We start from the raw sequence: 27,817 nt of genomic DNA on the forward strand, positions 1-27,817 counted from the left end.
GACCTATGTATAGTGATTAGTGTGTATCAGGTGTGTGATATACAGTAGGTGTGACCTGTGTATAGTGATTAGTGTGTATCTGATGTGTGATATACAGTAGGTGTGACCTGTGTATAGTGATTAGTGTGTATCAGGTGTGTGATATACAGTAGGTGTGACCTGTGTATAGTGATTAGTGTGTATCAGGTGTGTGATATACAGTAGGTGTGACCTGTGTATAGTGATTAGTGTGTATCAGGTGTGTGATATACAGTAGGTGTGACCTGTGTATAGTGACTAGTGTGTATCAGGTGTGTGATATACAGTAGGTGTGACCTGTGTATAGTGACTAGTGTGTATCAGGTGTGTGATATACAGTAGGTGTGACCTGTGTATAGTGATTAGTGTGTATCAGGTGTGTGATATAGGTGTGAGCTGAGTATAGTGATTAGTGTGTATCAGGTGTGTGATATACAGTAGGTGTGACCTGTGTATAGTGATTAGTGTGTATCAGGTGAGTGATATAGGTGTGAGCTGAGTATAGTGATTAGTGTGTATCAGGTGTGTGATATACAGTAGGTGTGACCTGTGTATAGTGATTAGTGTGTATCAGGTGTGTGATATAGGTGTGACCTGTGTATAGTGATTAGTGTGTATCAGGTGTGTGATATACAGTAGGTGTGACCTGTGCATAGTGATTAGTGTGTATCAGGTGTGTGATATACCGTAGGTGTGAGCTGAGTATAGTGATTAGTGTGTATTAGGTGTGTGATATACAGTAGGTGTGACCTGTGTATAGTGATTAGTGTGTATCAGGTGTTTGATATACAGTAGGTGTGACCTGTGTATAGTGACTAGTGTGTATCAGGTGTGTGATATACAGTAGGTGTGACCTGTGTATAGTGACTAGTGTGTATCAGGTGTGTGATATACAGTAGGTGTGACCTGTGTATAGTGACTAGTGTGTATCAGATGTGTGATATACAGTAGATGTGACCTGTGTATAGTGATTAGTGTGTATCAGGTGTGTGATATAGGTGTGACCTGTGTATAGTGATTAGTGTGTATCAGGTGTGTGATATAGGTGTGACCTGTGTATGGTGATTAGTGTGTATCAGGTGTGTGATATAGGTGTGACCTGTGTATAGTGATTAGTGTGTATCAGGTGTGTGATATACAGTAGGTGTGACCAGTGTATAGTGATTAGTGTGTATCAGGTGTGTGATATAGGTGTGACCTGTGTATAGTGATTAGTGTGTATCAGGTGTGTGATATACAATAGGTGTGACCTGTGTATAGTGATTAGTGTGTATCAGGTGTGTGATATACAGAAGGTGTGACCTGTGTATAGTGACTAGTGTGTATCAGGTGTGTGATACACAGTAGGTGTGACCTGTGTATAGTGATTAGTGTGTATCAGATGTGTGATATACAGTAGGTGTGACCTGTGTATAGTGATTAGTGTGTATCAGGTGTGTGATATACAGTAGGTGTGAACTATGTATAGTGATTAGTGTGTATCAGGTGTGTGATATACAGTAGGTGTGACCTGTGTATAGTGACTAGTGTGTATCAGGTGTGTGATATACAGTAGGTGTGACCTGTGTATAGTGACTAGTGTGTATCAGATGTGTGATATACAGTAGGTGTGACCTGTGTATAGTGATTAGTGTGTATCAGGTGTGTGATATAGGTGTGACCTGTGTATAGTGATTAGTGTGTATCAGGTGTGTGATATAGGTGTGACCTGTGTATAGTGATTAGTGTGCATCAGGTGTGTGATATAGGTGTGAGCTGTGTATAGTGATTAGTGTGTATCAGGTGTGTGATATAGGTGTAACCTGTGTATAGTGATTAGTGTGTATCAGGTGTGTGTTATACGTGTGACCTGTGTATAGTGATTAGTGTGTATCAGGTGTGTGATATACAGTAGGTGTGACCTGTGTATAGTGATTAGTGTGTATCAGGTGTGTGATATACAGTAGGTGTGACCTGTGTATAGTGACTAGTGTGTATCCGGTGTGTGATATACAGTAGGTGTGACCTGTGTATAGTGATTAGTGTGAATCAGTTGTGTGTGATATACAGTAGGTGTGACCTGTGTATAGTGATTAGTGTGTATCAGGTGTGTGATATAGGTGTGACCTGTGTATAGTGATTAGTGTGTATCAGGTGTGTGATATAGGTGTGACCTGTGTATAGTGATTAGTGTGTATCAGGTGTGTGATATACAGTAGGTGTGACCAGTGTATAGTGATTAGTGTGTATCAGGTGTGTGATATAGGTGTGACCTGTGTATAGTGATTAGTGTGTATCAGGTGTGTGATATACAGTAGGTGTGACCTGTGTATAGTGATTAGTGTGTATCACGTGTGTGATATACAGTAAGTGTGACCTGTGTATAGTGACTAGTGTGTATCAGGTGTGTGATATACAGTAGGTGTGACCTGTGTATAGTGATTAGTGTGTATCAGATGTGTGATATACAGTAGGTGTGACCTGTGTATAGTGATTAGTGTGTATCAGGTGTGTGATATAGGTGTGACCTGTGTATAGTGATTAGTGTGTATCAGGTGTGTGATATAGGTGTGACCAGTGTATAGTGATTAGTGTGTATCAGGTGTGTGACATAGGTGTGAGCTGAGTATAGTGATTAGAGTGTATCAGGTGTGTGATATACAGTAGGTGTGACCTGTGTATAGTGATTAGTGTGTATCAGGTGTGTGATATAGGTGTGACCTATGTATAGTGATTAGTGTGTATCAGGTGTGTGATAAATAGTAGGTGTGACCTGTGTATAGTGATTAGTGTGTTTCAGGTGTGTGATATACAGTAGGTGTGACCTGTGTATAGTGACTAGTGTGTATCAGGTGTGTGATATACAGTAGGTGTGACCTGTGTATAGTGATTAGTGTGTATCAGATGTGTGATATACAGTAGGTGTGACCTGTGTATAGTGACTAGTGTGTATCAGATGTGTGATATACAGTAGGTGTCACCTGTGTATAGTGATTAGTGTGTATCAGGTGTGTGATATAGGTGTGACCTGTGTATAGTGATTAGTGTGTATCAGGTGTGTGATATAGGTGTGACCAGTGTATAGTGATTAGTGTGTATCAGGTGTGTGATATAGGTGTGACCTGTGTATAGTGATTAGTGTGTATCAGGTGTGTGATATACGTGTGACCTGTGTATAGTGATTAGTGTGTATCAGGTGTGTGATATACAGTAGGTGTGACCTGTGTATAGTGATTAGTGTGTATCAGGTGTGTGATATACAGTAGGTGTGACCTGTGTATAGTGATTAGTGTGTATCAGGTGTGTGATATACAGTAGGTGTGACCTGTGTATAGTGATTAGTGTGTATCAGGTGTGTGATATACAGTAGGTGTGACCTGTGTATAGTGATTAGTGTGTATCAGGTGTGTGATATAGGTGTGACCTGTGTATAGTGATTAGTGTGTATCAGGTGTGTGATATAGGTGTGAACTGAGTATAGTGATTTGTGTGTATCAGGTGTGTGATATAGGTGTGAGCTGTGTATAGTGATCAGTGTGACATACAGTAGGTGTGACCTGTGTTTAGTGATTAGTGTGTATCAGGTGTGTGATATAGGTGTGACCTGTGTATAGTGATTAGTGTGTATCAGGTGTGTGATATACAGTAGGTGTGACCTGTGTATAATGATTAGTGTGTATCAGGTGTGTGATATACAGTAGGTGTGACCTATGTATAGTGATTAGTGTGTATCAAGTGTGTGATATACAGTAGGTGTGACCTGTGTATAGTGATTAGTGTGTATCAGGTGTGTGATATACAGTAGGTGTGACCTATGTATAGTGATTAGTGTGTATCAGGTGTGTGATATACAGTAAGTGTGACCTATGTATAGTGATTAGTGTGTATCAGGTGTGTGATATACAGTAGGTGTGACCTGTGTATAGTGATTAGTGTGTATCTGATGTGTGATATACAGTAGGTGTGACCTGTGTATAGTGATTAGTGTGTATCAGGTGTGTGATATACAGTAGGTGTGACCTGTGTATAGTGATTAGTGTGTATCAGGTGTGTGATATACAGTAGGTGTGACCTGTGTATAGTGATTAGTGTGTATCAGGTGTGTGATATACAGTAGGTGTGACCTGTGTATAGTGACTAGTGTGTATCAGGTGTGTGATATACAGTAGGTGTGACCTGTGTATAGTGACTAGTGTGTATCAGGTGTGTGATATACAGTAGGTGTGACCTGTGTATAGTGATTAGTGTGTATCAGGTGTGTGATATACAGTAGGTGTGACCTGTGTATAGTGATTAGTGTGTATCAGGCGTGTGATAAAGGTGTGACCTGTGTATAGTGATTAGTGTGTATCAGGTGTGTGATATAGGTGTGACCTGTGTATAGTGATTAGTGTGTATCAGGTGTGTGATATAGGTGTGAGCTGTGTAAAGTGATTAGTGTGTATCAAATGTGTGATATACAGTAGGTGTGACCTGTGTATAGTGATTAGTGTGTATCAGGTGTGTGATATACAGTAGGTGTGACCTGTGTATAGTGACTAGTGTGTATCAGGTGTGTGATATACAGTAGGTGTGACCTGTGTATAGTGACTAGTGTGTATCAGATGTGTGATATACAGTAGGTGTGACCTGTGTATAGTGATTAGTGTGTATCAGGTGTGTGATATAGGTGTGACCTGTGTATAGTGATTAGTGTGTATCAGGTGTGTGATATAGGTGTGACCTGTGTATAGTGATTAGTGTGTATCAGGTGTGTGATATAGGTGTGAGCTGTGTATAGTGATTAGTGTGTATCAGGTGTGTGATATACGTGTGACCTGTGTATAGTGATTAGTGTGTATCAGGTGTGTGATATACAGTAGGTGTGACCTGTGTATAGTGATTAGTGTGAATCAGGTGTGTGTGATATACAGTAGGTGTGACCTGTGTATAGTGATTAGTGTGTATCAGGTGTGTGATATAGGTGTGACCTGTGTATAGTGAATAGTGTGTATCAGGTGTGTGATATAGGTGTGACCTGTGTATAGTGATTAGTGTGTATCAGGTGTGTGATATACAGTAGGTGTGACCTGTGTATAGTGACTAGTGTGTATCAGGTGTGTGATATACAGTAGGTGTGACCTGTGTATAGTGATTAGTGTGTATCAGATGTGTGATATACAGTAGGTGTGACCTGTGTATAGTGACTAGTGTGTATCAGATGTGTGATATACAGTAGGTGTCACCTGTGTATAGTGATTAGTGTGTATCAGGTGTGTGATATAGGTGTGACCTGTGTATAGTGATTAGTGTGTATCAGGTGTGTGATATAGGTGTGACCAGTGTATAGTGATTAGTGTGTATCAGGTGTGTGATATAGGTGTGACCTGTGTATAGTGATTAGTGTGTATCAGGTGTGTGATATACGTGTGACCTGTGTATAGTGATTAGTGTGTATCAGGTGTGTGATATACAGTAGGTGTGACCTGTGTATAGTGATTAGTGTGTATCAGGTGTGTGATATACAGTAGGTGTGACCTGTGTATAGTGATTAGTGTGTATCAGGTGTGTGATATACAGTAGGTGTGACCTGTGTATAGTGATTAGTGTGTATCAGGTGTGTGACATACAGTAGGTGTGACCTGTGTATAGTGATTAGTGTGTATCAGGTGTGTGATATAGGTGTGACCTGTGTATAGTGATTAGTGTGTATCAGGTGTGTGATAAAGGTGTGAACTGAGTATAGTGATTTGTGTGTATCAGGTGTGTGATATAGGTGTGAGCTGTGTATAGTGATCAGTGTGACATACAGTAGGTGTGACCTGTGTTTAGTGATTAGTGTGTATCAGGTGTGTGATATAGGTGTGACCTGTGTATAGTGATTAGTGTGTATCAGGTGTGTGATATACAGTAGGTGTGACCTGTGTATAATGATTAGTGTGTATCAGGTGTGTGATATACAGTAGGTGTGACCTATGTATAGTGATTAGTGTGTATCAGGTGTGTGATATACAGTAGGTGTGACCTGTGTATAGTGATTAGTGTGTATCAGGTGTGTGATATACAGTAGGTGTGACCTATGTATAGTGATTAGTGTGTATCAGGTGTGTGATATACAGTAAGTGTGACCTATGTATAGTGATTAGTGTGTATCAGGTGTGTGATATACAGTAGGTGTGACCTGTGTATAGTGATTAGTGTGTATCAGGTGTGTGATATACAGTAGGTGTGACCTGTGTATAGTGATTAGTGTGTATCAGGTGTGTGATATACAGTAGGTGTGACCTGTGTATAGTGATTAGTGTGTATCAGGTGTGTGATATACAGTAGGTGTGACCTGTGTATAGTGATTAGTGTGTATCAGGTGTGTGATATAGGTGTGACCTGTGTATAGTGATTAGTGTGTATCAGGTGTGTGATATAGGTGTGAACTGAGTATAGTGATTTGTGTGTATCAGGTGTGTGATATAGGTGTGAGCTGTGTATAGTGATCAGTGTGACATACAGTAGGTGTGACCTGTGTTTAGTGATTAGTGTGTATCAGGTGTGTGATATAGGTGTGACCTGTGTATAGTGATTAGTGTGTATCAGGTGTGTGATATACAGTAGGTGTGACCTGTGTATAATGATTAGTGTGTATCAGGTGTGTGATATACAGTAGGTGTGACCTATGTATAGTGATTAGTGTGTATCAGGTGTGTGATATACAGTAGGTGTGACCTGTGTATAGTGATTAGTGTGTATCAGGTGTGTGATATACAGTAGGTGTGACCTATGTATAGTGATTAGTGTGTATCAGGTGTGTGATATACAGTAAGTGTGACCTATGTATAGTGATTAGTGTGTATCAGGTGTGTGATATACAGTAGGTGTGACCTGTGTATAGTGATTAGTGTGTATCTGATGTGTGATATACAGTAGGTGTGACCTGTGTATAGTGATTAGTGTGTATCAGGTGTGTGATATACAGTAGGTGTGACCTGTGTATAGTGATTAGTGTGTATCAGGTGTGTGATATACAGTAGGTGTGACCTGTGTATAGTGATTAGTGTGTATCAGGTGTGTGATATACAGTAGGTGTGACCTGTGTATAGTGACTAGTGTGTATCAGGTGTGTGATATACAGTAGGTGTGACCTGTGTATAGTGACTAGTGTGTATCAGGTGTGTGATATACAGTAGGTGTGACCTGTGTATAGTGATTAGTGTGTATCAGGTGTGTGATATACAGTAGGTGTGACCTGTGTATAGTGATTAGTGTGTATCAGGCGTGTGATAAAGGTGTGACCTGTGTATAGTGATTAGTGTGTATCAGGTGTGTGATATAGGTGTGACCTGTGTATAGTGATTAGTGTGTATCAGGTGTGTGATATAGGTGTGAGCTGTGTAAAGTGATTAGTGTGTATCAAATGTGTGATATACAGTAGGTGTGACCTGTGTATAGTGATTAGTGTGTATCAGGTGTGTGATATACAGTAGGTGTGACCTGTGTATAGTGACTAGTGTGTATCAGGTGTGTGATATACAGTAGGTGTGACCTGTGTATAGTGACTAGTGTGTATCAGATGTGTGATATACAGTAGGTGTGACCTGTGTATAGTGATTAGTGTGTATCAGGTGTGTGATATAGGTGTGACCTGTGTATAGTGATTAGTGTGTATCAGGTGTGTGATATAGGTGTGACCTGTGTATAGTGATTAGTGTGTATCAGGTGTGTGATATAGGTGTGAGCTGTGTATAGTGATTAGTGTGTATCAGGTGTGTGATATACGTGTGACCTGTGTATAGTGATTAGTGTGTATCAGGTGTGTGATATACAGTAGGTGTGACCTGTGTATAGTGATTAGTGTGAATCAGGTGTGTGTGATATACAGTAGGTGTGACCTGTGTATAGTGATAAGTGTGTATCAGGTGTGTGATATAGGTGTGACCTGTGTATAGTGATTAGTGTGTATCAGGTGTGTGATATAGGTGTGACCTGTGTATAGTGATTAGTGTGTATCAGGTGTGTGATATACAGTAGGTGTGACCAGTGTATAGTGATTAGTGTGTATCAGGTGTGTGATATATGTGTGACCTGTGTATAGTGATTAGTGTGTATCAGGTGTGTGATATACAGTAGGTGTGACCTGTGTATAGTGATTAGTGTGTATCAGATGTGTGATATATAGTAGGTGTGACCTGTGTATAGTGATTAGTGTGTATCAGGTGTGTGATATACAGTAGGTGTGACCTATGTATAGTGATTAGTGTGTATCAGGTGTGTGATATACAGTAGGTGTGACCTGTGTATAGTGATTAGTGTGTATCAGGTGTGTGATATACAGTAGGTGTGACTTGTGTATAGTGATTAGTGTGTATCAGGTGTGTGATATACAGTAGGTGTGACCTGTGTATAGTAATTAGTGTGTATCAGGTGTGTGACATAGGTGTGAGCTGAGTATAGTGATTAGTGTGTATCAGGTGTGTGATATACAGTAGGTGTGACCTGTGTATAGTGATTAGTGTGTATCAGGTGTGTGATATACAGTAGGTGTGACCTGTGTATAGTGATTAGTGTGTATCAGGTGTGTGATATACAGTAGGTGTGACCTGTGTATAGTGATTATTGTGTATCAGGCGTGTGATATACAGTAGGTGTGACCTGTGTATAGTGATTAGTGTGTATCAGGCGTGTGATATACAGTAGGTGTGACCTGTGTATAGTGATTAGTGTGTATCAGGCGTGTGATATACAGTAGGTGTGTCCTATGTATAGTGATTAGTGTGTATCAGGTGTGTGATATACAGTAGGTGTGACCTATGTATAGTGATTAGTGTGTATCAGGTGTGTGATATACAGTAGGTGTGACCTGTGTATAGTGATTAGTGTGTATCAGGTGTGTGATATAGGTGTGACCTGTGTATAGTGAATAGTGTGTATCAGGTGTAAGATATAGGTGTGAACTGAGTGTAGTGATTTGTGTGTATCAGGTGTGTGATATAGGTGTGAGCTGTGTATAGTGATCAGTGTGTATCAGGTGTGTGATATACAGTAGGTGTGACCTGTGTATAGTGATTAGTGTGTATCAGGTGTGTGATATAGGTGTGACCTGTGTATAGTGATTAGTGTGTATCAGGTGTGTGATATACAGTAGGTGTGACCTGTGTATAGTGATTAGTGTGTATCAGGTGTGTGATATACAGTAGGTGTGACCTATGTATAGTGATTAGTGTGTATCAGGTGTGTGATATACAGTAGGTGTGACCTATGTATAGTGATTAGTGTGCATCAGGTGTGTGATATACAGTAGGTGTGACCTATGTATAGTGATTAGTGTGTATCAGGTGTGTGATATACAGTAGGTGTGACCTATGTATAGTGATTAGTGTGTATCAGGTGTGTGATATACAATAGGTGTGACCTGTGTATAGTGATTAGTGTGTATCAGATGTGTGATATACAGTAGGTGTGACCTGTGTATAGTGATTAGTGTGTATCAGGTGTGTGATATACAGTAGGTGTGACCTGTGTATAGTGATTAGTGTGTATCAGGTGTGTGATATACAGTAGGTGTGACCTGTGTATAGTGATTAGTGTGTATCAGGTGTGTGATATACAGTAGGTGTGACCTGTGAATAGTGATTAGTGTGTATCAGGCGTGTGATAAAGGTGTGACCTGTGTATAGTGATTAGTGTGTATCAGGTGTGTGATATAGGTGTGACCTGTGTATAGTGATTAGTGTGTATCAGGTGTGTGATATAGGTGTGAGCTGTGTATAGTGATTAGTGTGTATCAAATGTGTGATATACAGTAGGTGTGACCTGTGTATAGTGATTAGTGTGTATCAGGTGTGTGATATAGGTGTGAGCTGTGTATAGTGATTAGTGTGTATCAGGTGTGTGATATACAGTAGGTGTGACCTGTGTATAGTGATTAGTGTGTATCAGGTGTGTGATATACAGTAGGTGTGACCTGTGTATAGTGATTAGTGTGTATTAGGCGTGTGATATACAGTAGGTGTGACCTGTGTATAGTGATTAGTATGTATCAGGTGTGTGATATAGGTGTGACCTGTGTATAGTGATTAGTGTGTATCAGGTGTGTGATATACAGTAGGTGTGACCTGTGTATAGTGATTAGTGTGTATCAGGTGTGTGATATACAGTAGGTGTGACCTGTGTATAGTGATTAGTGTGTATCAGGTGTGTGATATACAGTAGGTGTGACCTGTGTATAGTGATTAGTGTGTATCAGGTGTGTGATATACAGTAGGTGTGACCTGTGTATAGTGATTAGTGTGTATCAGGTGTGTGATATACAGTAGGTGTGACCTGTGTATAGTGACTAGTGTGTATCAGGTGTGTGATATACAGTAGGTGTGACCTGTGTATAGTGATTAGTGTGTATCAGGTGTGTGATATACAGTAGGTGTGACCTGTGTATAGTGATTAGTGTGTATCAGGTGTGTGATATACAGTAGGTGTGACCTGTGTATAGTGATTAGTGTGTATCAGGTGTGTGATATACAGTAGGTGTGACCTGTGTATAGTGATGATTAGTGTGTATCAGGTGTGTGATATAGGTGTGAGCTGAGTATAGTGATTAGTGTGTATCAGGTGTGTGATATACAGTAGGTGTGACCTGTGTATAGTGATTAGTGTGTATCAGGTGTGTGATATACAGTAGGTGTGACCTATGTATAGTGATTAGTGTGTATCAGGTGTGTGATATACAGTAGGTGTGACCTGTGTATAGTGATTAGTGTGTATCAGGTGTGTGATATACAGTAGGTGTGACCTGTGTATAGTGATTAGTGTGTATCAAGTGTGTGATATAGGTGTGACCTGTGTATAGTGATTAGTGTGTATCAAGTGTGTGATATACAGTAGGTGTGACCAGTGTATAGTGATTAGTGTGTATCAGGTGTGTGATATACAGTAGGTGTGACCTACGTATAGTGATTAGTGTGTATCAGGTGTGTGATATACAGTAGGTGTGACCTGTGTATAGTGATTAGTGTGTATCAGGTGTGTGATATACAGTAGGTGTGACCTGTGTATAGTGATTAGTGTGTATCAGGTGTGTGATATAGGTGTGACCTGTGTATAGTGATTAGTGTGTATCAGGTGTGTGATATACAGTAGGTGTGACCTGTGTATAGTGATTAGTGTGTATCAGGTGTGTGATATAGGTGTGACCTGTGTATAGTGATTAGTGTGTATCAGGTGTGTGATATAGGTGTGAGCTGAGTATAGTGATTAGTGTGTATCAGGTGTGTGATATAGGCGTGACCTGTGTATAGTGATTAGTGTGTATCAGGTGTGTGATATAGGTGTGAGCTGAGTATAGTGATTAGTGTGTATCAGGTGTGTGATATACAGTAGGTGTGACCTGTGTATAGTGATTAGTGTGTATCAGGCATTTGATATACAGTAGATGTGACCTATGTATAGTGATTAGTGTGTATCAGGTGTGTGATATACAGTAGGTGTGACCTGTGTATAGTGATTAGTGTGTATCAGGTGTGTGATATATAGTAGGTGTGACCTGTGTATAGTGATTAGTGTGTATCAGGTGTGTGATATACAGTAGGTGTGACCTATGTATAGTGATTAGTGTGTATCAGGTGTGTGATATACAGTAGGTGTGACCTGTGTATAGTGATTAGTGTGTATCAGGTGTGTGATTTACAGTTGGTGTGACCTGTGTATAGTGATTAGTGTGTATCAGGTGTGTGATATATAGTAGGTGTGACCTGTGTGTAGTGATTAGTGTGTATCAGGTGTGTGATATACAGTAGGTGTGACCTGTGTATAGTGATTAGTGTGTATCAGGTGTGTGATATACAGTAGGTGTGACCTGTGTATAGTGATTAGTGTGTATCAGGCGTGTGATATACAGTAGGTGTGACCTATGTATAGTGATTAGTGTGTATCAGGCGTGTGATATACAGTAGGTGTGACCTGTGTATAGTGATTAGTGTGTATCAGGCGTGTGATATACAGTAGGTGTGACCTATGTATAGTGATTAGTGTGTATCAGGTGTGTGATATACAGTAGGTGTGACCTATGTATAGTGATTAGTGTGTATCAGGTGTGTGATATACAGTAGGTGTGACCTGTGTATAGTGATTAGTGTGTATCAGGTGTGTGATATAGGTGTGAGCTGAGTATAGTGATTAGTGTGTATCAGGTGTGTGATATAGGTGTGAGCTGTGTATAGTGATCAGTGTGTATCAGGTGTGTGATATACAGTAGGTGTGACCTGTGTATAGTGATTAGTGTGTATCAGGTGTGTGATATAGGTGTGACCTGTGTATAGTGATTAGTGTGTATCAGGTGTGTGATATACAGTAGGTGTGACCTATGTATAGTGATTAGTGTGTATCAGGTGTGTGATATACAGTAGGTGTGACCTATGTATAGTGATTAGTGTGTATCAGGTGTGTGATATACAGTAGGTGTGACCTGTGTATAGTGATTAGTGTGTATGAGGTGTGTGATATACAGTAGGTGTGACCTGTGTATAGTGATTAGTGTGTATCAGGTGTGTGATATACAGTAGGTGTGACCTGTGTATAGTGATTAGTGTGTATCAGATGTGTGATATACAGTAGGTGTGACCTGTGTATAGTGATTAGTGTGTATCAGGTGTGTGATATACAGTAGGTGTGACCTGTGTATAGTGATTAGTGTGTATCAGGTGTGTGATATACAGTAGGTGTGACCTGTGTATAGTGACTAGTGTGTATCAGGTGTGTGATATACTGTAGGTGTGACCTGTGTATAGTGATTAGTGTGTATCAGGTGTGTGATATACAGTAGGTGTGACCTGTGTATAGTGATTAGTGTGTATCAGGCGTGTGATATAGGTGTGACCTGTGTATAGTGATTAGTGTGTATCAGGTGTGTGATATAGGTGTGACCTGTGTATAGTGATTAGTGTGTATCAGGTGTGTGATATAGGTGTGAGCTGTGTATAGTGATTAGTGTGTATCAAATGTGTGATATACAGTAGGTGTGACCTGTGTATAGTGATTAGTGTATATCAGGTGTGTGATATAGGTGTGAGCTGTGTATAGTGATTAGTGTGTATCAGGTGTGTGATATACAGTAGGTGTGACCTGTGTATAGTGATTAGTGTGTATCAGGTGTGTGATATACAGTAGGTGTGACCTGTGTATAGTGATTAGTGTGTATTAGGCGTGTGATATACTGTAGGTGTGACCTGTGTATAGTGATTAGTGTGTATCAGGTGTGTGATATAGGTGTGACCTGTGTATAGTGATTAGTGTGTATCAGGTGTGTGATATAGGTGTGACCTGTGTATAGTGATTAGTGTGTATCAGGTGTGTGATATAGGTGTGACCTGTGTATAGTGATTAGTGTGTATCAGGTGTGTGATATACAGTAGGTGTGACCTGTGTATAGTGATTAGTGTGAATCAGGTGTGTGATATACAGTAGGTGTGACCTGTGTATAGTGATTAGTGTGTATCAGGTGTGTGATATACAGTAGGTGTGACCTGTGTATAGTGATTAGTGTGTATCAGGTGTGTGATATACAGTAGGTGTGACCTGTGTATAGTGACTAGTGTGTATCAGGTGTGTGATATACAGTAGGTGTGACCTGTGTATAGTGATTAGTGTGTATCAGGTGTGTGATATACAGTAGGTGTGACCTGTGTATAGTGATTAGTGTGTATCAGGTGTGTGATATACAGTAGGTGTGACCTGTGTATAGTGATTAGTGTGTATCAGGTGTGTGATATACAGTAGGTTTGACCTGTGTATAGTGATGATTAGTGTGTATCAGGTGTGTGATATAGGTGTGACCTGTGTATAGTGATTAGTGTGTATCAGGTGTGTGATATACAGTAGGTGTGACCTGTGTATAGTGATTAGTGTGTATCAGGTGTGTGATATAGGTGTGACCTGTGTATAGTGATCAGTGTGTATCAGGTGTGTGATATACAGTAGGTGTGACCTGTGTATAGTGATGATTAGTGTGTATCAGGTGTGTGATATAGGTGTGACCTGTGTATAGTGATTAGTGTGTATCAGGTGTGTGATATACAGTAGGTGTGACCTGTGTATAGTGATTAGTGTGTATCAAGTGTGTGATATAGGTGTGACCTGTGTATAGTGATTAGTGTGTATCAAGTGTGTGATATACAGTAGGTGTGACCAGTGTATAGTGATTAGTGTGTATCAGGTGTGTGATATACAGTAGGTGTGACCTACGTATAGTGATTAGTGTGTATCAGGTGTGTGATATACAGTAGGTGTGACCTGTGTATAGTGATTAGTGTGTATCAGGTGTGTGATATACAGTAGGTGTGACCTGTGTATAGTGATTAGTGTGTATCAGGTGTGTGATATAGGTGTGACCTGTGTATAGTGATTAGTGTGTATCAGGTGTGTGATATACAGTAGGTGTGACCTGTGTATAGTGATTAGTGTGTATCAGGTGTGTGATATAGGTGTGACCTGTGTATAGTGATTAGTGTGTATCAGGTGTGTGATATAGGTGTGAGCTGAGTATAGTGATTAGTGTGTATCAGGTGTGTGATATAGGCGTGACCTGTGTATAGTGATTAGTGTGTATCAGGTGTGTGATATAGGTGTGAGCTGAGTATAGTGATTAGTGTGTATCAGGTGTGTGATATACAGTAGGTGTGACCTGTGTATAGTGATTAGTGTGTATCAGGCATTTGATATACAGTAGGTGTGACCTATGTATAGTGATTAGTGTGTATCAGGTGTGTGATATACAGTAGGTGTGACCTGTGTATAGTGATTAGTGTGTATCAGGTGTGTGATATATAGTAGGTGTGACCTGTGTATAGTGATTAGTGTGTATCAGGTGTGTGATATACAGTAGGTGTGACCTGTGTACAGTGATTAGTGTGTATCAGGTGTGTGATATACAGTAGGTGTGACCTGTGTATAGTGATTAGTGTGTATCAGGTGTGTGATTTACAGTTGGTGTGACCTGTGTATAGTGATTAGTGTGTATCAGGTGTGTGATATATAGTAGGTGTGACCTGTGTGTAGTGATTAGTGTGTATCAGGTGTGTGATATACAGTAGGTGTGACCTGTGTATAGTGATTAGTGTGTATCAGGTGTGTGATATACAGTAGGTGTGACCTGTGTATAGTGATTAGTGTGTATCAGGCGTGTGATATACAGTAGGTGTGACCTATGTATAGTGATTAGTGTGTATCAGGCGTGTGATATACAGTAGGTGTGACCTGTGTATAGTGATTAGTGTGTATCAGGCGTGTGATATACAGTAGGTGTGACCTATGTATAGTGATTAGTGTGTATCAGGTGTGTGATATACAGTAGGTGTGACCTATGTATAGTGATTAGTGTGTATCAGGTGTGTGATATACAGTAGGTGTGACCTGTGTATAGTGATTAGTGTGTATCAGGTGTGTGATATAGGTGTGAGCTGAGTATAGTGATTAGTGTGTATCAGGTGTGTGATATAGGTGTGAGCTGTGTATAGTGATCAGTGTGTATCAGGTGTGTGATATACAGTAGGTGTGACCTGTGTATAGTGATTAGTGTGTATCAGGTGTGTGATATAGGTGTGACCTGTGTATAGTGATTAGTGTGTATCAGGTGTGTGATATACAGTAGGTGTGACCTATGTATAGTGATTAGTGTGTATCAGGTGTGTGATATACAGTAGGTGTGACCTATGTATAGTGATTAGTGTGTATCAGGTGTGTGATATACAGTAGGTGTGACCTGTGTATAGTGATTAGTGTGTATGAGGTGTGTGATATACAGTAGGTGTGACCTGTGTATAGTGATTAGTGTGTATCAGGTGTGTGATATACAGTAGGTGTGACCTGTGTATAGTGATTAGTGTGTATCAGATGTGTGATATACAGTAGGTGTGACCTGTGTATAGTGATTAGTGTGTATCAGGTGTGTGATATACAGTAGGTGTGACCTGTGTATAGTGATTAGTGTGTATCAGGTGTGTGATATACAGTAGGTGTGACCTGTGTATAGTGACTAGTGTGTATCAGGTGTGTGATATACTGTAGGTGTGACCTGTGTATAGTGATTAGTGTGTATCAGGTGTGTGATATACAGTAGGTGTGACCTGTGTATAGTGATTAGTGTGTATCAGGCGTGTGATATAGGTGTGACCTGTGTATAGTGATTAGTGTGTATCAGGTGTGTGATATAGGTGTGACCTGTGTATAGTGATTAGTGTGTATCAGGTGTGTGATATAGGTGTGAGCTGTGTATAGTGATTAGTGTGTATCAAATGTGTGATATACAGTAGGTGTGACCTGTGTATAGTGATTAGTGTATATCAGGTGTGTGATATAGGTGTGAGCTGTGTATAGTGATTAGTGTGTATCAGGTGTGTGATATACAGTAGGTGTGACCTGTGTATAGTGATTAGTGTGTATCAGGTGTGTGATATACAGTAGGTGTGACCTGTGTATAGTGATTAGTGTGTATTAGGCGTGTGATATACTGTAGGTGTGACCTGTGTATAGTGATTAGTGTGTATCAGGTGTGTGATATAGGTGTGACCTGTGTATAGTGATTAGTGTGTATCAGGTGTGTGATATAGGTGTGACCTGTGTATAGTGATTAGTGTGTATCAGGTGTGTGATATAGGTGTGACCTGTGTATAGTGATTAGTGTGTATCAGGTGTGTGATATACAGTAGGTGTGACCTGTGTATAGTGATTAGTGTGAATCAGGTGTGTGATATACAGTAGGTGTGACCTGTGTATAGTGATTAGTGTGTATCAGGTGTGTGATATACAGTAGGTGTGACCTGTGTATAGTGATTAGTGTGTATCAGGTGTGTGATATACAGTAGGTGTGACCTGTGTATAGTGACTAGTGTGTATCAGGTGTGTGATATACAGTAGGTGTGACCTGTGTATAGTGATTAGTGTGTATCAGGTGTGTGATATACAGTAGGTGTGACCTGTGTATAGTGATTAGTGTGTATCAGGTGTGTGATATACAGTAGGTGTGACCTGTGTATAGTGATTAGTGTGTATCAGGTGTGTGATATACAGTAGGTTTGACCTGTGTATAGTGATGATTAGTGTGTATCAGGTGTGTGATATAGGTGTGACCTGTGTATAGTGATTAGTGTGTATCAGGTGTGTGATATACAGTAGGTGTGACCTGTGTATAGTGATTAGTGTGTATCAGGTGTGTGATATAGGTGTGACCTGTGTATAGTGATCAGTGTGTATCAGGTGTGTGATATACAGTAGGTGTGACCTGTGTATAGTGATGATTAGTGTGTATCAGGTGTGTGATATAGGTGTGACCTGTGTATAGTGATTAGTGTGTATCAGGTGTGTGATATACAGTAGGTGTGACCTGTGTATAGTGATTAGTGTGTATCAGGTGTGTGATATAGGTGTGACCTGTGTATAGTGATCAGTGTGTATCAGGTGTGTGATATACAGTAGGTGTGACCTGTGTATAGTGATTAGTGTGTATCAGGTGTGTGATATAGGTGTGACCTGTGTATAGTGATTAGTGTGTATCAGGTGTGTGATATACAGTAGGTGTGGCCTATGTATAGTGATTAGTGTGTATCAGGTGTGTGATATACAGTAGGTGTGACCTATGTATAGTGATTAGTGTGTATCAGGTGTGTGATATACAGTAGGTGTGACCTGTGTATAGTGATTAGTGTGTATCAGGTGTGTGATATACAGTAGGTGTGACCTGTGTATAGTGATTAGTGTGTATCAGGTGTGTGATATACAGTAGGTGTGACCTTTGTATAGTGATTAGTGTGTATCAGATGTGTGATATACAGTAGGTGTGACCTGTGTATAGTGATTAGTGTGTATCAGGTGTGTGATATAGGTGTGACCTGTGTATAGTGATTAGTGTGTATCAGGTGTGTGATATAGGTGTGAGCTGAGTATAGTTATTAGTGTGTATCAGGTGTGTGATATAGGTTTGACCTGTGTATAGTGATTAGTGTGTATCAGGTGTGTGATATAGGTGTGAGCTGAGTATAGTGATTAGTGTGTATCAGGTGTGTGATATACAGTAGGTGTGACCTGTGTATAGTGATTAGTGTGTAACAGGCATGTGATATACAGTATGTGTGACCTATGTATAGTGATTAGTGTGTATCAGGTGTGTGATATACAGTAGGTGTGACCTGTGTATAGTGATTAGTGTGTATCAGGTGTGTGATATATAGTAGGTGTGACCTGTGTATAGTGATTAGTGTGTATGAGGTGTGTGATATACAGTAGGTGTGACCTGTGTATAGTGATTAGTGTGTATCTGGTGTGTGATATACAGTAGGTGTGACCTGTGTATAGTGATTAGTGTGTATCAGGTGTGTGATATACAGTAGGTGTGACCTGTGTATAGTGATTAGTGTGTATCAGGTGTTTGATATACAGTAGGTGTGACCTGTGTATAGTGATTAGTGTGTATCAGGTGTGTGATATATAGTAGGTGTGACCTGTGTATAGTGATTAGTGTGTATCAGGTGTGTGATATACAGTAGGTGTGACCTGTGTATAGTGATTAGTGTGTATCAGGTGTGTGATATACAGTAGGTGTGACCTGTGTATAGTGATTAGTGTGTATCAGGCGTGTGATATACAGTAGGTGTGACCTATGTATAGTGATTAGTGTGTATCAGGCGTGTGATATACAGTAGGTGTGACCTGTGTATAGTGATTAGTGTGTATCAGGTGTGTGATATACAGTAGGTGTGACCTGTGTATAGTGATTAGTGTGTATCAGGTGTGTGATATAGGTGTGACCTGTGTATAGTGATTAGTGTGTATCAGGTGTGTGATATAGGTGTGACCTGTGTATAGTGATTAGTGTGTATCAGGTGTGTGATATAGGTGTGACCTGTGTATAGTGATTAGTGTGTATCAGGTGTGTGATATAGGTGTGAGCTGAGTATAGTGATTAGTGTGTATCAGGTGTGTGATCTGTGTATAGTGATTAGTGTGTATCAGGTGTGTGATATACAGTAGGTGTGACCTGTGTATAGTGATTAGTGTGTATCAGGTGTGTGATATAGGTGTGACCTGTGTATAGTGATTAGTGTGTATCAGGTGTGTGATATACAGTAGGTGTGACCTATGCATGAATCCAGCGCTGGCTCAGATGGGATGGGGGTGACTGAACTCTCTGTGATCTATATACTGCAAATATTTTTACGTGGATTTTGCTATACATAGGTAATAAAAGACCAAACCTATTTCTTTATCCTATCACTGTATATGTAGTGGACACGTTACCAAAGGATATCATTGGGGTGGTTAGGGCAAAAGAAGCAAAAAAAAAAAGCCAAGACGAAGCAAGAGGGAGACAGACACAATGCTGAGTGATTGCTATGAGCTTATACAGAGCGATGCAGTAATATATAACCATGCCCAGTACACAGTATACGTATAATGCAGCCACTTTATGGGGTTACGTGGTCTATAATAGCGAGCGCTGGTCCCCTTACCCTGGCACTCTCTCGTGTTCCCGGAAGTGTCTTTCTAATGAATTTAGTACGTCAGAGGGGAACTGATCTTCGTGCTCCTGGATGTAGTTTAATACATACTTGTCCGCATCAGTGATGATAAATCTGTATCTAAAGACTGGAGAAATGCAGAAGCTTTAATAAAGATCCCCGTATTCAGGTGACATATTTGTAAGCAGAACAAAAAAGCAAACGTAACACAGGCAACATAACGTTCCGGATGTGACAAACCTCCATGTTTACCATATTTACTAAGCTTTCCTAGTTTTTACACGTCTGCTACTGCCATGTGCTAACGTGGATAAGTAGTCGCTGACTAGCAGGGTATGAGGGTACACACCTTCCACCATAGCACCAATGGAGAAGTCCGCCGGCCCGTAGTAGCTTGGCTTGTCAATGGTGGAGCCTGGTTTGAGAACTTTGATCCTTTCTAGGAACTTCCCTCCGATGATCCCAGAGTTACGGACTTGGGGCTCGAAGATACTGATCATATCATTAGACAGATAGTAGTGCAGGATAAAACGTCGCCCTTTGTCTACAGGATTCATGGAGTCCTGGGGAAGGAGAATCGTGTCGCACAGTTAGAGGCATTCTGGGAGAGCACTGAGCCATTATAAGAGGACACGTGATAGGTTAGTAAAACTGTATGTAATATCCTGATATGAGCCATCAGGATTCACATGAAATCATCAATGGACCAATAAGCTGTCTTCTTTCTGCCACGAGCAGGTAAGCCTAGGGTGCCTAATGATGGACATCAATGGCCTAATAACCATTATTTAAACCTACTGCTAGTGATACTGGTGCTACGTATTAGTGATACTGGTGCCTAACCCTCCCCCTGGTGTCTAATCCTATCCTAACCCCAACCCAACCCTAGTGCCTAAGCCTAACCCTTACCCTCCCCCTGGTGCCTAACCCTAACCCTCCCCCTGGTGCCTAACCCCAACCCCCCCCCCCCTAGTGCCTAACCCTCCCCTAAGTGCCTAACCCTCCCCCTGGTGCTTAAACTTAAACCTAGCGTAACCCCAACCCTCCCCCTAGTGTCTAACCCTCCCCTGGTGTCTAATCCTATCCTAACCCCAACCCTCCCCTAGTGCCTAAGTCTAACCCTAACCCTCCCCCTGGTGCCTAACCCCAACCCTCCCCCTAGTGCCTAACCCTCCCCTAAGTGCCTAACCCTCCCCCTGGTGCTTAAACTTAAACATAGCCTAACCCCAACCCTCCCCCTAGTGTCTAACCCTCCCCTGGTGTCTAATCCTATCCTAACCCCAACCCTCCCCTAGTGCCTAAGTCTAACCCTTACCCTCCCCCTGGTGTCTAACCCTAACCCTCCCCCTGGTGCCTAACCCCAACCCTCCCCCTAGTGCCTAACCCTCCCCTAAGTGCCTAACCCTCCCCCTGGTGCTTAAACTTAAACCTAGCCTAACCCCAACCCTCCCCCTAGTGTCTAACCCTCCCCTGGTGCGTAAACTTAACTCTAGGCTAACCCAAACCCTCCTCCTAGTGCAGTGTTGGCTAACCTTGACACTCCAGCTGTTATGGAACTACATAACCCAGCATGCACTGCTACAGTTTTGCTATTATGGCATGCTAAAACTGTGGCAGGGCATGCTGGGATATATAGTTCCACAACAGCTGGAGTGTCAAGGTTAGCAAACACTGTCCTAGTGCCTAACCCCAACCGTCCCCTCCAGCAGTCTAACCCTAACCCTCTCCCTGGTGCCATACCCTAACCCTCCCCCTGGTGCCTAACCCTCCCCTTGGAGCCTAACCCTCCCCCTGGTGCCTAACCCCAACCCCCCCTAGTGCCTAACCCTCCCCTGGTGCCTAAACTTAACCCTAGCCTAACCCCAACCCTCCCCCTAGTGCCTAACACCAACCGTCCCCTCCCCCTGGTGCCTAAACTTAACCCTAGTCTAACCACACCCCTCCTCCTAGTGCCTAACACCAACCGTCCCCTCCGGCAGCCTAACCCTCCACCCTGGTGCATAGGGGGAGGTTAGGGTTAGGCACTAGTGGGAGGTTTAGAATTAGGCTAGGGTTATAGCCTAACCCTAACCTCCCACTAGTGCCTAACCCTAACCATCCCCTTAGTGCCTAACCCTAACCATCCCCTCTGGCAGCCTAACCCTAAACCTCCCCCAATTACCCTTTCCCTGGTGCCTAACCCTAACCTAACCCCAACACTCCCCCCTATTGCCTAGCACTAACCATCCACCTGGTGCCTAAACCTAACCCTAGCCTAACCACAACCCAACCCCTAGTGCCTAAACCTAATGTCCCCTCCCACAGCCTAACCCTCCCCCTAGTGCCTAACCATAACCTTAAAAATTATGAAAAACCATAAAAATATGTCGACCATTTGTGTGTTGATCATTTGAAGCCTTTTTGCACTGTTGACCTTTTATCAGTCAACCTTTTATACCTGTTGACCTATAGCATATCGACCATCTGGTGTCGACCTATTGACTGTTGACCTATTCACTGTCGATATTCTACCTGGATACCCTTATAAATAAATACTGTTATGTAGTTTGAATGTTCGTTTACTATATTTAGAGCTAATACAATCTCTTCCAGGGATCCTCTGAGCGGCAGAAGCCCTCTGTCCTCCTCTCTCCTATTGCCAGTACTCACATGGAAAATAACATTGATATATAAAATGGGACAAGTCTCTTCTTACCAGGACGGCCGCGTATCGCAGAACCTTGTGGTCATTCTCCAGCATTTTAATCACGTCTTTCCTGGGGGGCTTGGGAACCAGAGTGAGACAGTTCTGCAGGGAGTCTTCCAGCAAGCCAAAGCCATTGTACGGAGGAATCTCCTGGTGACGGAGGGATGGAGAGTGCAGACAGTGAGAACAGTGCGCAGTCACTAGGGGGAGCAACAATGGTCCCAGACCCTCGTATTTACAAAGAGTCATTAATTTTTGTTTTTAATAAAGTAATGTGTATCATGGAATGCAGCTCTGATAGTATATTACATTTACAATGCTTGTAGGAAGCATGATAGCATGATTCCACCTTTCTACCTACTGGATTGTTCCTCTGTGGCCTTCATCTGTTGGGGTCGCTGACTAAATGGGGGTCCCCATAAATGAGTGTGACGTGGAAAAGAGAACAGCAGAGAGAATGCGACTCCCAGACTATAAGAAGCTGCAGTGAGAGTTGGCACAGGGGCAGCAGAAAGTGAGCACCTAGAAATAATGGGATGTAGTCACCATCCTGTAGCAGACAATACAGGCGGACAGAATCCCGATGGCTGGGATCCAGATGGTGAGTATTAGGGTTAGGGTTGGGCACTAGGGGGAGGGTTAGGCTGCGGGAGGGGAGGGTTGGGGTTAGGCTGCAGGAGGGGAGGGTTAGGCTGCGGGAAGGGAGGGTTGGGGTTAGGCTGCAGGAGGGGAGGGTTAGGCTGCGGGAGGGGAGGGTTAGGCTGCGTGAGGGGAGAGTTGGGGTTAGGCTGCAGGAGGGGAGGGTTAGGCTGCGGGAGGGGAGGGTTGGGGTTAGGCTGCAGGAGGGGAGGGTTAGGCTGCAGGAGGGGAAGGTTAGGATGCGGGAGTGGAGGGTTAGGCTGCAGGAGGGGAGGGTTAGGCTGCGGGAGGGGAGGGTTAGGTTTAGACTGCAGGAGTGGAAGTGTTTGAGTTAGGCTGCCGGAAGGGAGGGTTGGGGTTTGGCTGCCAGATGAGAGGGTTGGGGTTTGGCTGTGGGAGGGGAGGGTTAGGCTGCGGGAGTGGAGGGTTAGGCTGCAGGAGGGGAGGGTTAGGCTGCGGGAGGGGAGGGTTGGGGTTTGGCTGTGGGAGGGGAGGGTTAGGCTGCAGGAGGGGAGGGTTGGGGTTAGGTTGCAGGAGGGGAGGGGTTAGGCTGTGGGAGGGGAGGGTTAGGCTGCAGGAGGGGAGGGTTGGGGTTAGGCTGTGGGAGGGGAGGGTTAGGCTGTGGGAGTGGAGGGTTAGGCTGCGGGAGGGGAGGTTTAGGCTGCAGGAGGGGAAGGTTGGGGTTAGGCTGTAGGTGGGGAGGGTTAGGCTGTGGGAGTGGAGGGTTAGGCTGCAGGAGGGGAGGGTTGGGGTTAGGCTGCGGGAGGGGAGGGTTAGGTTGCGGGAGGGGAGGGTTGGGGTTAGGCTGCGAAAGGTGGGTTAGGGGAAGGGTTAGAATACTTACCTGCATACGTCGGAATTTCCAACGTCGCTGCCAGGATTCGCACCGATGGCATTATCAGCGCAGGGCTCATATACCCAACCCGAAATAAACCACCAATCTGTAATATCATATCTGTCCCCCCTGACTGTTCTAGGTGAAAAAGAGGACTGATCATCTTTATTTGCTTTCAATAGAACATCCGGTTGTAGCACCAATAGTATCCTGCTGCTAGATAGGACATGCTGGCAGGGCCGGTTTTAGACATTGTGGAGCTCAGAGCAAAAGTTTCCAGTTGCGCCATCCCCCCCCCTAAAAAAAAAAAGAAAAAGAAAGAAAGAAATAACTTTTTTAGATGGTGTTCCCCTGCTCGCGCGCTTCCGGAAAGGGGGCGTGACCTTGTGGAACACTCCCAATTCATCACACTGTGGGGTGTGCCCAGCACTTATGAAGGGGATGGGCTTCCCCCAAGCTCTCCCCTCGTGGCGAATAATTGCCATGTGCTGTAATGCGCCTTACACAGTATGTCTTACACAGTAATGCCCTGTATAACACATTATGCCACATGCAGTAATGCCCTGTATAACACATTATGCCACATGCAGTAATGCCCTGTATAACACATTATGCCGCACGCAGTAATGCCCTTTATAACACATTATGCCACATGCAGTAATGCCCTGTATAATACATTGTGCCACACACAGTAATAACCTGTACAACACATTATGCCACATGCAATAATGCCCTTTATAACACATTATCCCCAATTCAAATTACACCACACAGTAGTCCCTTATTCATGTTATGACACAGTGGTGCCCCTTTTACACAATGCCCTAATTAGTGCCCCTTCTACACAAGGCCCACAGTAGTAGTGCCCCTTACACAATTGCCCCCCAATTTAGTGGCCTCATTAGCAGTGCCCGCAGTGGTAATGCCCCCATTGGTAATGGCCAGTGTTAATGCCCCAGTAGTAGTGCCCCCAAAGGTAATGTCCCATATAGTAGTGCCCCCATTGGTAATGCACCCAATAGTAGTGCCCACATTAGTGCCCACAGTAGGAATGCCCCCTACAGTAGTGCCTCCAGTAGTAATGCCCCCTATAGTAGTGACCCCTATAGTAGTGCCTCCAGTAGTAATGCCTCCAGTAGTAATGCCCCCATTAGTAGTGCCTCCAGTAGTAATGCCCCCGTTAGTAGTGCCTCCAGTAGTAATGCCCCCATTAGTAGTGTCCACAGTAGTAATGTCCCCTATAGTAGTGCCTTCAGTAGTAATGTCCCCTATAGTAGTGTCTCCAGTAGTAATGTCCCCTATAGTAGTGCCTCCAGTAGTAATGTCCCTATTAGTAGTGCCTCCAGTAGTAATGTCCCCTATAGTAGTGCCTTCAGTAGTAATGTCCCCTATAGTAGTGCCTCCAGTAGTAATGCCCCCATTAGTAGTGTCCATGGTAGTAATGTCCCCTATAGTAGTGCCTCCAGTAGTAATGTCCCCTATAGTAGTGCCTTTAGTAGTAATGTCCCCTATAGTAGTGCCTTTAGTAGTAATGTCCACTATAGTAGTGCCTTTAGTAGTAATGTCCCCTTTAGTAGTGCCTCCAGTAGTAATGCCCCCTATAGTAGTGCCTCCAGTAGTAATGCCCCCTATAGTAGTGCCTTCAGTAGTAATGTCCCCTATAGTAGTGCCTCCAGTAGTAATGTCCCCTATAGTAGTGCCTCCAGTAGTAATGCCCCCATTAGTAGTGTCCACGGTAGTAATGTCCCCTATAGTAGTGCCTCCAGTAGTAATGTCCCCGATAGTAGTGCCTTCAGTAGTAATGTCCCCTATAGTAGTGCCTTTAGTAGTAGTGTCCCCTATAGTAGTGCCTCCAGTAGTAATGCCCCCATTAGTAGTGTCCACTGTAAGTAATGTCCCCTATAGTAGTGCCTTCAGTAGTAATGCCCTCCGGTTCCCTGTATCACTCCAGTCTGATACTCCATGTCACCTACAGCCTTGTGTGTCGACTCCAGCCTCCTGTCCCTTTGTCTCTCTTCCTCCTGCCCTCTGTGTCCCTTCTAGCCTCCTGTGTCCCCTCCAGCCTTCTGTATCCCTTACAGCCTCATTTATACATTACAGCCTCATGTATCCCTTACAGCCGCCTGTGCCACTTGAAGACCGACCCCACCTGTTTACCTTCTTATTTAACAGTCTACCCGCTCCTCTAACATTCGGTCCTCCTGTTCACTGCACGCCCCCTGCTCCTCCAGGCTCGGCTCTTCTCAGACACTGGCAGCTAGCTACACAGAGTGCGCGCGGCGTGACATCATCAGGTCACGTCGCGCATGTAAACAAAAGGTGGCAGAGCTCGGGATGGGTCCGGAAGCAGCAGCTGCTGCTACTGCTAGCCGTTGCTAGTTGAAGGCTTCTCCACCCGATCCTGGGGCAGCAGCTTCACCGGCGGCTAGTTAGATGAAATATGTGGCAATCTCGATCTGGCTAATGGGTGGTCCGCTGCACACTCGGACCACCCTCTAGTTTCGCCAGTGCTCTCTGCGGGAAGCCGGAGCTCAGGAGTGAGCTTCGGCTTTCGCCAGCCGCCGCCAGGAGGGAGCCGGGTGCCCGCTGATAACAAATATCAGCGGGCGCCCAGCAAATGGAGCCTCTCTGTGGCGGATACCTTTTAGCGCTGTTTTATTTTTTCTGGGATTTTTTTTTCCCAGTTCACTCAGTGGCGCCCTCTAGGGGCCGGCGCTCCGGGCGACGGCCCTGTTAGCCCGCCCCTAGAACCGCCACTGCATGCTGGGATTTGTAGTGCAACAGCTGCTGGAATGTCACAGGTCACAGGATGTGCAGCCTGCATTACAGACCCTGTGGTCAGTCTATAACAATGGTTCTCAAACTCGGTCCTCAGGACCCCACACAGTTCACTTTTTGCAGGTCACCCAGCAGGTGCACAGGTGTATTCATTAGTCACCGACATATTTTAAAAGATCCACAGGTGCAGCTATCAGTTTCACTAGTAATTATGTGAGGAGACCTGCAAACCATGCACTGTTTGGGGTCCTGAGGACCGAGTTTGAGAACCTGTGGTCTATAACAATGGGGAATGGTGTCTGGGACTTCTCCTTCCACCAATGGAAGAGGAATAAGGTTGGCACGTGATGCATGTTTATAAAGCACCCATATTGCGCAGCGCATTGCAGGGAATATTTGCCCATTCCCATCTGTCCCTGTCCCAGGGAACTTACAATCTATATTCCCTACCACATGGCCACACAGATTTACTTTTGGTCAAACTCCAAATTTGATTTTTACACTGTGCAAAGAAATCCATGCAAACACAGGGAGAACATACAAACTCCACACATATTAATCATGACTCTGAATTGAACTCACGACCGCAGCGCTGTAATGCTATCCACTATGCCAACCATGCCGATATAAACATGGACTGAGGGCAGATGAGGGAAAGATACAACAAGTGGGGCAGAGGAAAACTTTTCAAACTTTTTAACATAATAGTGAGTCTTTAAGACATTAATGCAAAGTGTCCTGGTTCTAAATATGTAACATTTACTAGAAACCAAATAAATACATTTGTAAGTGGGTCTCCGTGAATTTATTCTTTTTAATCTATATTTAATTTTAACTTAATTGTCTGCTACGTTCAATGTCACAGTTAGAGCTACGGTAAGGGATGGGGCTACTACACTGAATAAAAATGTCTACATACTGTAACTAGATAACCTATCCTAGAGCTACTGGTGTACCTTTACCTGTCTCACTTCTTCCTCCTCCTTTTTCTTCACGTCGACGCGTTTCACCTCCGAGATCCCAAGCTTCTCCCGATAGAAGTCTTTTGTGTAAGCATCGCAGTCGTACAGGAAAAACCGGCGCCCCATGATGGTGACATAATCGCCCACAGTGAAATCTTTGGGGGAATACCACTCGGTGACCTCCTTGTCGGATATTTCCAGGACGCATTTGGGGAAGGTGTCTGTGTGAACGGAATGACATGTCACTAGTGCAGGCAAAGGATGGAACAAGAAGTTATTGGGTCTGCAGGGACAAACACAGGATTTTCAGAGGGGGTTCCAAATTCTTGATTTTAAAGCAAGTGTGGTCAGACCATGAACAGGGCGTAATAAGCACTTAACCAGCTATAATATATGTCATATGATGTATAGTGTATGTAATCATTCTGACACATACAGGACTAGCAAT

At 43.2% G+C, this 27,817-nt stretch overlaps 1 protein-coding gene across 1 annotated transcript in view; it reads right to left on the minus strand.

Moving 5' to 3' along the window:
- Nucleotides 1–27,817, minus strand: part of EFHC1 (EF-hand domain containing 1) — a 144,288-nt gene that overhangs the window by 99,344 nt on the left and 17,127 nt on the right. Inside the window, exons 6-9 of the mRNA XM_088467219.1 lie at nt 27,370–27,590; nt 22,165–22,305; nt 19,819–20,032; nt 19,461–19,596 (exon numbers count right to left, since the gene is read on the minus strand). Of these exons, the coding sequence (XP_088323345.1) occupies nt 19,461–19,596; nt 19,819–20,032; nt 22,165–22,305; nt 27,370–27,590 (712 nt within the window). The remainder of the gene's footprint in view (nt 1–19,460; nt 19,597–19,818; nt 20,033–22,164; nt 22,306–27,369; nt 27,591–27,817) is intronic.

Source organism: Taudactylus pleione, unplaced genomic scaffold (genome assembly GCF_031769625.1).
Source record: "Taudactylus pleione unplaced genomic scaffold, aTauple2 ptg000070l, whole genome shotgun sequence".
Taxonomy (NCBI): domain Eukaryota; kingdom Metazoa; phylum Chordata; class Amphibia; order Anura; family Myobatrachidae; genus Taudactylus; species Taudactylus pleione.